Source organism: Macaca nemestrina, chromosome 10 (genome assembly GCF_043159975.1).
Source record: "Macaca nemestrina isolate mMacNem1 chromosome 10, mMacNem.hap1, whole genome shotgun sequence".
Lineage (NCBI taxonomy): Eukaryota > Metazoa > Chordata > Mammalia > Primates > Cercopithecidae > Macaca > Macaca nemestrina.
In genome coordinates, this window is record NC_092134.1 from 77,287,338 (window position 1) to 77,299,922 (window position 12,585).

At 52.4% G+C, this 12,585-nt stretch overlaps 2 protein-coding genes across 5 annotated transcripts; both read right to left on the reverse strand.

The window, feature by feature from the left end:
• Positions 1 to 981: 981 nt before the first annotated feature.
• Positions 982 to 4,243, reverse strand: LOC105474153 (myosin light chain 6). 3 transcript variants are annotated; one of them, XM_071071607.1, is made up of 7 exons: positions 4,115 to 4,243; positions 3,831 to 3,858; positions 2,811 to 2,954; positions 2,400 to 2,573; positions 2,229 to 2,306; positions 1,889 to 1,933; positions 982 to 1,171 (listed from the first exon to the last, which is right to left on the reverse strand). In XM_071071607.1, the coding sequence occupies exons 1-6, from the start codon at positions 4,115 to 4,117 to the stop codon at positions 1,905 to 1,907; spliced, it is 456 nt and encodes a 151-aa protein (XP_070927708.1). In that variant the 5' UTR covers positions 4,118 to 4,243; the 3' UTR covers positions 982 to 1,171; positions 1,889 to 1,904. The 3 variants fall into 3 exon arrangements, with proteins under 3 accessions (XP_070927708.1, XP_070927709.1, XP_070927710.1); XM_071071608.1 differs by lacking the exon at positions 1,889 to 1,933; XM_071071609.1 differs by lacking the exons at positions 3,831 to 3,858; positions 4,115 to 4,243 and adding an exon at positions 3,621 to 3,640.
• A 255-nt stretch (positions 4,244 to 4,498) lies between these two features.
• Positions 4,499 to 10,013, reverse strand: LOC105474155 (myosin light chain 6B). 2 transcript variants are annotated; one of them, XM_011728620.2, is made up of 8 exons: positions 9,856 to 10,012; positions 8,387 to 8,609; positions 7,641 to 7,668; positions 7,282 to 7,425; positions 6,891 to 7,064; positions 4,933 to 5,010; positions 4,743 to 4,780; positions 4,499 to 4,598 (listed from the first exon to the last, which is right to left on the reverse strand). In XM_011728620.2, the coding sequence occupies exons 2-7, from the start codon at positions 8,561 to 8,563 to the stop codon at positions 4,752 to 4,754; spliced, it is 630 nt and encodes a 209-aa protein (XP_011726922.1). In that variant the 5' UTR covers positions 8,564 to 8,609; positions 9,856 to 10,012; the 3' UTR covers positions 4,499 to 4,598; positions 4,743 to 4,751. The 2 variants fall into 2 exon arrangements, with proteins under 2 accessions (XP_011726922.1, XP_011726923.1); XM_011728621.3 differs by lacking the exons at positions 4,499 to 4,598; positions 4,743 to 4,780; positions 4,933 to 5,010 and having other exon boundaries at positions 5,844 to 7,064; positions 9,856 to 10,013.
• Positions 10,014 to 12,585: the final 2,572 nt, after the last annotated feature.

Here is a 12,585-nt window from a genome sequence, read left to right on the forward strand (position 1 = left end):
GCACTGGTTCTTCTTGGTTCCTTCCACCAGGCCCTTTGTTCCTCATGTCCCCGTGTTTCTCTCCCTCTGCGTCTTAGCACCTTTCTTCTGTTCAAAGTTTTCTGTAAATTTTCTTTTTCTTTTTTTTTTTCTTTTTTTTTTTTTTTTTTTTATAAATTAATTTGCTTTCAGTTCCATCTTGTGGGTGCATTCTGTGTTCTTCTTAACCTGTGGCTGTCAGGCAGGGGGACTGGGATTGGAGCAGCTTTCCTGGAGTCCTTCACAGCGGCGTTTACCCGGGCCGCAGAGACATTATGCAAGCCACAGGGCCTAGACACTGCGCCTCCCCACAAAACATGAACAGCAGCACAGATGTCAAGACTGTGTGCTGGTATAGGAGCAGAGGCTCTCACCTGCCCTAAAAGCTGTTTAAGACTTGGAAGGACATTCCCACAATAATGGAATTTTGTATCTTTATCCCTTCAGAAGTAGTGGTTTCACTCCTTCCCTTATTAGGGAGGAGGCAAGTCCCTTACCTCCTTTTGTTGTTATTGGCCCTTCGCCCTGCTGAGGTGATGGACAGGCTTAGGCAGTGCTAATAATGGCCTGGTTTTAGCTCCAGTAAACACTCCACAGGCTTCCCCACAAAAGGCCTTACTGGGAGCTTGGGAGGGCGGGGGCCAGATTTAAGGAGCTGGAAGGCTAGGAGAAGACAGCCTGATATGGAATGGAACAGGGATGGCCAGCCTTGGTCCTACCAGGATCTTAGGTAGGACCAATCTAGTAGGAGATTTCCTAATCTCCCAAGAGGTAGCTTGTGTAAGATGGATGAATGGGGCCAGCAGTTTTTAAATGAAGCCCAGACAGCTAGTACAGGGGCTTCCTGCCTCAGCTTTCCTCAACCCCTGCACCATTGACCTTGGACTCTGCCTCAGGGCAGAAATCATCACCACCTCACCTTCTTCCCCTTTACCCTGTTCAGGAAAGAAAGCAGAACCGAACCGAGGGCCCAGAGAGCAAGTTTATTTGGTGAATGCTGACGGCAAACATCATCCAAGAGACAAGATGGGAAAGGTGCTGAGACAAGAGCGCCTAGGGAAACTTCAGGCTAGATACAAAATTCACACAGGGAAAGGCACGGAGTCGGGAGACTGGGAGGGTCCTCAGCCATTCAGCACCATGCGGACGAGCTCTGTGGAAAGGAAAGGTGGAATGAGCCAGGGAACAGGGCTGTGGAGGGGTACACCAAGGGCCAGGGGACTACAAGACTGCAAAGGTAGCCTAAGAGGGAACATGCCCACAGCAACCAACCCTGGGGTCAGTTTGCAGAGGAGCCACCTTGAGTCTGACCAGTTCTCCCTGCCCCTAGCTCCCCTCCCACCAGCTGTTAGTGCCCCTCCCCACCCTGAGCAGCAAGAACACAGCAGAGGCAGAAAAGTTCTCAACTACACCTACAGCTACTGTCAGCCACTGGCGGGAGGAGAGGACAAGAGTTTTGGGTTAGGGTACCTCCAAGCTGCCCAGCGAGGGAAGGGGAAAGGACTGTTCAGCTATAGCAGCAGAATGGGGCAGGCAACCCATACCCCTCTATGCCAGCTACCCATGCTCCAGGGCCAGAAGGTCACCCTAAAGCAAGACTGGTATACAGGCTGGTGAGAGTTCCCAGACACCAGCACCCAGGGCCCTATAAGTAAAACCTCAGGGCCCATTCTAGAAGTAAGGAGGTACCTTACCCCCAGGCTGTATTCCTCTATGAGGAATCCCTCCCCTCCCTAGTCAGCTCCATGCAGAAACATGCCAGGAGGAAGTCAGATGGTAGTAGGGTAAGGGCAGGGGATAAAGAGCACAGGTTGAGGAAAAAAGAAACACTGGGGAGATCAACTAGAGGAGAGGCTGGGAGGAGCCGTACCCGCCCCATGGGCCCGTCACCCCGACAGGATATGCCTCACAAACGCTGCAGGAAGGAAGAGACATTCATGGTGAAGACAAGACACAGACATGGGGTGAGGGGTCAGGCGGTGGGGACAGACATTCCATTATTTCACTTCTCATTCCTTCCCACCCTCTACAATACTACTCCTTCCTTTCCTGTTACACCCCCCTGACCTCCCACTCCTGGGCTGGGCTGGGCAGGGCCCTGCACCTTGCCTCCTGGCTCTTTTTGGAGCCCACGTCCAGGGATAGGGAAAGCCCCAGACACTATACTTGACCTGCCCCATGTGGCTGCGAAAGCGCAGTTCACCCCTTACCTTCATAGTTGATACAACCATTGCTGTCCTCGTGCCCTGCCACCAGCATCTCTACTTCTTCCTCTGTCATCTTCTCACCTGCAGGGGGAAAGAAAGCATCTTTGGAATTGGGAGACAAGTGAGGTATTCAGGGTGGCATCTCAGCTCAAGGACAAGGACACAGAACCTTACCCAGTGTGACAAGAACATGCCGGATTTCAGCACCCATGACAGTGCCATTTCCTTCCTTGTCAAACACCCGAAGTCCTTCGACATAATCCTCATAGGTGCCCTGGTCCTTGTTCTTGGCCACTGTCTGCAGCATGGGCAGAAAGTGCTCAAAGTCCAGCACCTTCACGTTCATCTCTGCCATAAAGGAGGTGGAAGTGTCAGGCCAGAGAAGTAACACAAGTTCTCAGGACAGGGGATAATAGAGACCTCAACTGAACAGAGAGATGACTCCCTCCTAAGCAGGGAAATCCATGGGATTTGCTAATCCAGACTTTTGAGTTTGGGGCCTATGAAGATAAAGGGAAGCTCTTAGCTGAAGAACTGTGGGCCCATGACCACACTGAGGAGTTAGTTGTTCTTGAGGCCCCTCACCATCACTCTTGGGGTTCCCCAGGACCTTGAGCACCTCGGCGTTGGTAGGGTTCTGGCCCAGGGCCCTCATCACGTCCCCACACTGGCTGTACAGGATCTTGCCATCACCTGTTCGGTCAAACAGCTGGAAGGCCTCCTTGAACTCTGAGGATTCAGATGAATGTCAACACAGGATTTGAGGGTTAACCCAAACCCTACCTCAGAGCCTGCTGCCCATTCAACTTTGATCATGCTGAGGAAACCAGATATCTGCACCAAACTGTACACCGAAGTGTACTTAAGAGGGATCTATTTATCTTCCTCCCAAGTCAGGTGTCCTATATAGAGCCTTCCTCCCCCTCTGGCAGCCTGGTAACATCCATTTACACATCCCCCTCTGCCTGCGGCAGACCTGCCAATCTCCACTGCTGCTACTACACTTCTCAGGGCAGGAATTCGCCACCGCCCAGTCTCAGTCCTGTCCTTATAAGGAAGTGAGAGCAGCAGCCTGGGACCAGGGTCATCCCAACCTGCCACTTCGCACCCCTCCAGTACAAAGAGAACTTCCAGAGGGTAGAGCTACAGTCATATCCTTAGCAAACTCCCCTGTCCTGTCCCCATCTGCACAGAATATCAAGTCACTGCTCTACAGTCTTCACAACTGCAAGCTGGGAGGTCAGGGGCAGTTATCACAGGAGGAGAAAAAAGACAGAAGTAGCTGATTAAGGGACAAAGGAGAGCAGGCAGCTTTATACACCCTCCCCAGACCCCACAAACAGCAGGCATTAGGTGACCAAGTTTTTTCACATACCCACACCACCTAAAACTCACCCAGTGCTTGGGACTCAGATCTAGAGTGGAAGGGGAGGGAGGAAGAAAGTGAGAAAAGAAAATGGAGGATCCAAAAGAAGAGAAAATAATCCAGGGGGTAACCTCATAGGGGTGCTAAAGAGATGACAGATTAAGATTAGAGGATAGGTGCTGGGGGGCGGGTGTCCCTCTCCCTAAGGGTGACCTCGGTAGGGATCAGAGATAACCTACCTGCGGTCTGGTCTTCGGTGAAGTCACACTGCTCAGAGAAGAGGGAAGTGGTCAGCATCTGAACGCCAGTCCCCCGAGTTTCTATCCCAGCCCCACAAACTCCTGTTTCAGGCTGCAGACTCGCTTCCCCGCAGGATAGGGCCCCAGGCTTTCCAACCCCACCTCCAACCTTTCGGGTCCTCAGGTTCCCTTTGCCTCCTACCCCTGCCTTCTCCTCGCCCCCCACCCGTCTCTTCCCACCTCTCGCCCCCAATCCTGCCCATCTCCCAGGACCTGGGCCCCACCATCTTGACTGCTCAGCTCTGCGGGACCTTTTCCTGCAGTAATGGCTCCGACTCTCGGCCCAACCCTAGTCTTAGTACGTCCCAATGACGTCACCCTCAGCGGACTCAGCCAATAGGAACCGTGACCTGGGTTTATGCAGATGAGATTGCTACATTAGTAATGACGTGGGCGGGGCCCGCTGTTCCTTTCTCCAGCCCTACCTGGGCACAGAACCGCTCGGGGATGGGAGTGGGGGGGGCGTGGGGCACAATTAATCTGCGCCTCCCAACAGCAGGAACATTAGAGGACTGGAAGAGTAGAGAGCCTTCTTTTCCCGCCCTCTCCTCCTAGCACCCTCCCCGTCTCCCCTTGCTCCCCCAACCATGAAAAAAATAGTCTGAAACGAAGAGAGGAACACAGTCTTTATTTTGAAACAATAGGTGGCCTCCTGGTGGCTGGAACGTGCTTCCGCCCGCGGGGCCCAGTGTCCGGACCCCACTGGATCTGTGGAAAAAAACGAAAGTTGCCAAGCGCTGGAGCCCGCGCAGCAACCGGACAGCAGAACGAACTCCGCTGCTTTTCTATGCTGGCTGAGAAGCGCGGGAGACTTGCCTCTTAAGGCGCGGTGAAGGGGTGGGAAGGCCCTACCTGTAGCACTCAGACGCTTAGGATGTGTTTCAAGAAGGCTGCAAAGAGAGGAGGCAAGAGGGGCTTCAGAAGAAGGCCTCTGGATAATACATCTGACTCTAGGTAATTCAGGGGTGCCCCCGCCCACACGCGGCAAGACGCCGGGCTCCCCTCCTCCCCCGGCCCCGCTCCTGCTTTTTTGGCCCCTCACCCTCGTAGTTGATGCAGCCGTTGCTGTCCTCATGTCCTGCCAGAACAGTCTCCACCTCCTCCTCAGTCATCTTCTCTCCTGAATCCCAGACACAACGTCTGAGTCCCTGCTTTCCCTCCTTCACTCACCCAGGCAATGCTTTTTTCCGAGACGTTGTTTCGCTCCTGTCACCCAGGCTGGAGTGCAGTGGAGCAGTCTCGGCTCACTGCAACCTCCGCCTCCCGTGTTTAAGCGATTCTCCTGCCTCAGCCTCCCGAGTAGCTGGGACTACAGGTTCACCGCTAATTTTTTGTATTTCTGGTAGAGATGAGGTTTCGCCATGTTGGGCAGGCTGCTCTCAAACTCTTGACCTCAGGTCATACACTTGCTTCAGCCTCCCAAAGTGCTGGGATTACAGGCATGAGCCACTGCCCCTGGCTTTTTCCATATATTTTTGTAAACAATAATATGAACATAACAATTGTAATTTTTTTTTTTTTTTTTTTTTAGATAGGGTCTCCCTCTGTCACCCAGCTGGAATGCAGTGACATAATCATGGCTCACTGCAACTTCCACCTCCTGGGCTCCAGTGATTCACATCAGCTTTCGAAGTAGCTGGGACTACAAGTGTACACCACCACGCCTAGCTAATTTTTTTATTTTTTTGTAGAGACATGGTTTTGCCATGTTGCTCAGGCTGGTCTCAAACTCCTGAGCTCAAATGATCTGCCCACTTCTGCCTCCCAAAATGCTGAGATTACAGGTGTGAGCCACCATGCCTGGCCTTGTAATTTTTTTTTTTTTTAATAGAGAATCTCACTATGTTGCCCAGGCTGGTCTCGAACTCCTGGGCTCAAGTGATCCTCCTGCCTTGGCCTCCTGAAGTGCTAGGATTATAGGAGTGAGCCACTGCGCCCGGCCAGGCCATGCTGTTTTTGTTTTTGTTTTTTTTTTTTTTAAACTGAGTCTTGCTCTATCGCCCAGGCTGGAGTGCAGTGGCACGGTCTCAGCTCATTGCAACCTCCACCTCCCGGGTTAAAGCGATTCTCCTGCCTTAGCCTCCCGAGAAGCTGGAATTACAGGCACCCACCATCATGCCCGGCTAATTTTTGTGTTTTTAGTAGAGATGAGGTTTCACCATGTTGGCCACGCTGGTCTTGGTCTCGAACTCCTGACCTCAAGTGATCTGCCTACCTCGGCTTCCCAAAGTGCTGGGATTACAGGCTTCAGCCACCGTGCCCGGCCTTTTTTTTTTTTTTTGAGACAGAATCTTGCTCTGTCCCCCAGGCTGGAGTGCAGTGGTGTGATCTTGGCTCACTGCAACCTCAGACTCCCGGGTTCCAGCGATTCTTCTGCCTCAGCCTCCTGGGTAGCTAGGACTACAGGCACGTGCCACCATGCCCACCTAATTTTTGTATTACTAATAGAGACGGGGTTTCACCCTGTTGGCCAGGCTGGTCTTGAACTCCTAAGCTCAGGTGATCCGCCCGCCTTGGCCTCCCAAAATGCTGGGATTAGAGGCGTGAGCCACCGCACCTGGCCAGGCCACACTCTTTAGAGTCTCCCACCCTGACGATTTCTCATAGCCTCAGTTCTCAAGGGAATCCTCCCTAGTCATGGATGCCTCTTGCTTTCCATTTCACCCTAGTACTGGTGAAAAGTATTGACTGACAAGGAAACAATTCCAGGAGGTTAAGAGACTTGTACCAGAACACACAACCCACACGTCTCTTCCAAAATGAAAATTCAGATTTCCTGCCTCATCCCTTTTCCTCTGTCCTCTGGAAGGCACTTTAGACTCTGGAAGAGCAAGTCCTTCAGATTCTACCCCCACAGCTCTGACCTTCTCAGTCTCCTGCCGACAACCTGCAGGATAGTAATCCTCCTGCTGGCTCTGCTTATCTGGCCAGTCTTTTTTCTGGCCCACCCCATTCCCCTCTCCACTCTAAAGTAGTTCTGGTCCCCCTTGCCTGCCTCACCGAGGGTGGTGAGAACATGTCTGAGCTCTGCTCCCATGACTTTGCCGTCCCCCTCCTTGTCAAACACACGAAGCCCCTCCAAGTAGTCCTCATATGTGCCTTGGTCCCGGTTCTTGGCCACTGCCTGGAGCATGGGCAGGAAAGTTTCAAAGTCCACACGCCGGGACTTCAGCTCTGGAGGTTGGAGAGAGATGAAGGAGAGGTCACTGTAGTATCACATAGGACCCGGCTCCCAACCCTAACACAATGCTTTCATCCTGTTCAGCATTTAGGATATTTTCCTGCTTCTGTGTTTGACAGTTTTTGAAGTCCTGAGATCCACCTCATTCTTTGTTACCAACATTCAACTTTTGAAAACTAAAAACCCGAATTGTTCCAAGGGTCCCCTCACCATCACTCTTGGGGTTCCCCAGGACCTTGAGCACCTCGGCGTTGGTGGGGTTCTGGCCCAGGGCCCTCATCACGTCCCCACACTGGCTGTACAGGATCTTGCCATCCCCCACTCGGTCAAACAGCTCGAAGGCCTCCTTGAACTCTAAGGTATAAGGAAGGGTCAGTGTAGACACTGACTAGGGGTTCCCATCACCCCCAGACAGAAGGGAATTTCAGAAACTATATGAACAGAACAAGGGAGGAAAAGAGGACTAGTATGGGAGGTTTCAAGGTCGGGACTGGGGTTAGGGGAATAGAAAGAGAATCTGACCAGGGGATTGGGGACTGGACAGTGGGCTTAGACCAGCTTCTCCTCACCCTCCAGCTGGTCCTTGTTAAACTCGATCTGTGGAAGAAAAAAGCAGGTGGGGAGAGATGACAGTTTATTCAGTCCCTCTCCAGCACTCTTCCCAACCAACTGGCAGCCACTTCTGAGGAGGGGCCCAAAGGGACCAGGCTGGAAGCCCAGCCACCTCAGTCCCATTCCCAGCTCTGGGCCTTGGGAGAATCCCAAGAAGAGGAATTACAGTGGGGAGGGTTTCCTGGGAACAGGGTTAATCCCATGCCACCTGTTTCCCTCCCTCCATTGCCCTGAGCCCTGCATCCCTCACATAACTGGGGGCTGAACAAAGGCTAAATTTACCCCTGGCCCCCAGCTGTGATTGTCTAACAAGTCTGTCCTCTTCAGCCTCCCTTCCTGGAGTTCAGAGCTACAGGCCTTTTGAGTTGAATCACCAGCCAGGGGCAGGCAACAGCTCTTTTCCCTTCACCTTGAAACTGTCCTCAGAACCCAGATGTTCCCCATCTAAGAGTCCCTGCCTCCAGCAGGGGGTAAGTGAGTGTGCATGTGCTGTACACACATGGTTATAGGTTAGAGGGAGAGAACAGCAAAGACAACAGCAGAGTCATAAGCCTGGATGCTTCCAAATGGGGGACTAAGGGAAAGCCCCAATCTCATTCCAGGGTTCATTGATTCCCTACCTTCTAGATACCCCCTAATCCCCTAGGCTGTATCTCACCCTCAAACCACCCCCTCCAATTATGTTCACTTTCCAGAGACTCACCACCACTTTGGAGAGATCGATTGGAGGCTCCTGGGTTTTCTGAGGGGCCTGGGGGACAGCTGGCTCAGCTTTGCTCTTGGCTGGAGGAGCCCCTGCTGCTGCTGCTGGCTTAGCAGCAGGTTTGGAGATGGAGGGCCCTGCTGGTTTCTTCACGGGAACATCCTTCTTGGGAGGCATGATGTCCGGTGGCCAAAGGACAGTGTGCGGATGGGGGCACCCATCTCTGTTTAAATAGCCAGGGAGTCTGGGATGTCAAGGGGCGGGGGCAGGGGCAGGGAGCCAGTTGGCTGTGGCGAGGATGAGGTAGAGGAGAGATATAACCGTCTGCCCTCACTCCCCTGGCCTCCTATGGTTCAGGACTCCTGCCCCAAGGTCTTCTTCCCTCTGTCCCCTCATCCCCAAAGGCTGTCCAGAAAAGAACAATGTTTCCTTTGAGGGTAGGGGAGGAAGCCAGGGACTGCCCAGAATGAGAGGTAGTTAACCTCCAGGGTGAGGATAGGATGCTTGCACTGAGATGGGGGTGGTGAGGCAAAGCAGGTGATCCAGCAGCTTTAGTCTTCTCGAAGGGTGGGGTGAGGGGTAGCAGTCAGGGAGGCTTGTGTGAACTGGAACAAGTTAAAGTGTGGTCTGGGAGCAATGACAAAAACAAGCAGCCCATCTGCCCAGCCCCTCCACTCCTTTCTGACCATGGCTTTGTAAAGAGCAGGGGTAGTTAACCCTACAGTCTAATAATCCCTAATACTTGTAGTTCCTGAGCCCGCACCCAGCCAAGAATTGAAACTATTCACAGTATAAAGGAAGAACAGTCATAGAAACAGGAGTGTGACATCCCTCATTGTCTCCTAGTGCGCAGTGTTGTTTTAGGGGAAGGAGTGGGGGCAAAGATCAGGTTTAACATCTGCTACCCATTCTTCCATGGAAGGAAACTTCTTCCACAAGACCACTGTCATTCAACACAAACAAAAGGTAGGGCGCTTGCTGAACCTGTGGGGACCCTGTGGTGGCACCCGAGAAGGGCGGGCTCTGGGAGAAGGCTTAAATTCCCTAATCCAAGAGGATGTGGGCACTCCTATGGCCTCCATGAGTATTCATCCCACTACCAGGGGTATAATAAAAATCCCGACTCAGGGGCCAGGTCACAAACCTTGCCGGGGGCACTGGGAGAGAGTCCAAGTTGGGGGGTGTTTGGGAGTGGGGAGGGGTTGCGGCCTACTTTTGTTCTGGGGGAAATTAGGAAAGGATTTAGGTAGCATTCTGAGGAAGATAGCAGTGACTCCACTTAGGCCCCGGGGTTGATGCTGGGTCTCCCATTCGCAAAACAGTGTCTGAATCTCATTACTGCAAACTGTCCCATTTTTACAAAATACATCACACACAGACACACACACACACACACACACACACACACACACTCACACACCCCACTAAACCTTAAAGAAAGCGGCCCTCCTCAGCCCCCCAAAACTCACCCTGCGGGGTCCGCGTCTGTGGCTGGGGAGGGGGCGGTGCACAGCGCGGCCCCCCAGCCCTGAAGGGTTAATTCCGACGGCCGCGGAGCATGCCGGGAGTCGTAGTCCCCAGTGGGCTCACGGGATACGCCGCGCTCTAGATTGCAGCCGAGGCTAGGGCGGTGGCTTCCGGCCCATGGCGGCGTTTGGTGACTCAGTGTCCTTCCATGTCCCGGAACTGAAAGGCAATGAACAATTTCCAATCCACCCCAACCCTAAAACCCTGCAGGGTCCCTAGGGTATCCCTCCTACTTAGCCCTGGCGGGCTCCTAGTCTCGGGAGGCGGTGGGGGGGGGGGCGGGGGGGGGCGGGGGGGAGCGGGGCAGGTGTTTTCCTGGACCTACTGCTGAAAGAACTCCGAACCAGGGGAAAGGTTGAGGCTGCAGCAGGCAGCGTGGAGGTCAGATAGCTGGAAGCACTTACGGCCCCAGGGAGAGCGGCTGCGCTCTTTTTCGCTTCCTCTTGGGTTTGGTAGGAAAAAAAGAGGCCTCAGAGTAGTTTGTTTTTAGTGAACTGGTTGCTGAAGTAAATGTTAAAATTTGCAATTAAGCCCAGTCACCTGCCCCAGCCTTCTGATCGAGGTTTCCATCCTGCGGCCGCATATGCGCTATCCTCCCCGGTCTTCATAGGTTCCTGAGCGGAGGGCTGGGCTTTCCAGACCTACTTTCTGAGACACTTATGGTCAGCATTGGAGTTTACTGGTTCCCCTAGGCGTTGATCAGAGGATGGGAACCAGCCCGGCCGGGCCCACCTTCATTCACTGGATCAGTAAATACACTGGCGGTGCACCTGGTGTTGGAGGCCGGGGCTGCACTGGCGTGTGAGGATTCGGTCAGAGCAGAAAACTCGGGCGAGGGCAGGGTGGTGAGGCACAGGTGAACTTTATGGGCAGTAAGTAAGGTTCACTGGTTCGGGAAAGTTTATTGGAAAGGTAGAAATGAATTGTACGACAGAAATAACGATGATAGTAAGTTAGCAACCATTTCTGGAGGCCACCATAGATCTGGTACCGATGAAGGGGTTAAATTATCTCAGAGGGTGCTCAAGTGCATGGGGTTCAGACGAGCCTGCTCATATTTGAATCCTGGTTCTACCAGGTGCTGGTTAGTGGCCCTCAGCAGGTTTAGTTGTCTCTCCTGGGCCTCAGTTCCTCATCTGTAAAATAATGATAATGGTACCTGCCTCATAGGGCTCTTAGGAGGATTCGAAGTGTTATTATTGGTAAAATAGGGCCGGGCTTGGTGGCTCAGGCCTGTAGTCCCAGCACTTTGGGAGGTGAGGCAGGCTGGTCACCTGAGGTCAGGAGTTCAAGACCAGCCTGGCCAACATGGTGAAACCCTGTCACTACTAAAAATACAAAAAAAACAAAAAAATAGCCGGGCGAGGTGGCAGGCGCCTGTCACCTCAGCTACTTGGGAGGCTGAGGTAGGAGAATCACTTAAACCCGGGAGGTTGCAGTGAGCCGAGATTCCACCACTGCACTACAGCCTGGGTGACAGAGTGAGACTCCATCTCAAAAACAAACAAACAAACAAAAAACCACAAAGTTTGTAAATTAGAATAGGCCTGGCACAGCGTAAGTGCTGTATAAGTGTTTGTTAAATAACTTTCCTTTAATCTTCCCAAGGCATGAGGTCGCTGATATTTTACCCATTTTTGCATCAATGAAGTGAGGACCAATAGGTGTTGTGAAGAGACGGAGAGGAAGAAGGAATACATTTTTAAGTGGTTATGAGACTGGGAAAGGGCCACATTATGGATGCCATTGTGTGGCTTCTATCACTCTTGCAGACATTGGTTTCAAAGATATGGCCCTTGTAATTTTTTTTTCTTTCCTTTTCCCACTTTTGGCATTTTGCCAAGTATGAGTGGTTATGGCATCAGCTGACTTTCTAGCATTTTCTTTTCTTTTTTTCTTTTTTTTTTTTTTTGAGGCGGAGTCTTACTGTGGCCCAGGCTGGAGTGCAGTGGTGTGATCTCAGCTCACTGCAAGCTCCGCCTCCTGGGTTCACGCCATTCTCCTGCCTCAGCCTCCCGAGTAGCTGGGACTACAGGCGCCCGCCACCTCGCCCGGCTAGTTTTTTTGTACTTTTTAGTAGAGACGGGGTTTCACCGTGTTAGCCAGGATGGTCTCGATCTCCCGACCTCGCGATCCGCCCGTCTCGGCCTCCCAAAGTGCTGGGATTACAGGCTTGAGCCACCGTGCCCGGCCAAAAAAATTTTTTTTAAAAGCAGGCCGGGCACAGTGGCTCATTCCTGTAATCCCAACACTTTGGGAGGCCAAGGAAGGTGGATCATCTGAGGTCAGGAGTTTGAGACCAGTGTGACCAACATGGTAAAACCCTGTCTCTACTAAAAATACAAAAATTAGCCCAGCATGGTGGCAGGCACCTGTAATCTCAGCTACTTGGGAGGCTGAGGCATGAGAATCCCAGGAGGTGGAGGTTGCAGTGAACCGAGATTGTGTCACAGCACTCCAGCCTGGGCAACAGAGGGTGACTCCATCTAAAAAAAAAAAAAAAAAGAATGGCCAAGCGCAGTGGCTCATGCCTGTAATCCCAGCACTTTGGGAGGCCAAGGCAGGTGGATCATCTGAGGTCAGGAATTGGAGACCAGCCTGACCAACATGGAGAAACCCTGTCTCTACTAAAAATACAAAATTAGCCAGGCGTGATGGTGCATGCCTGTAAT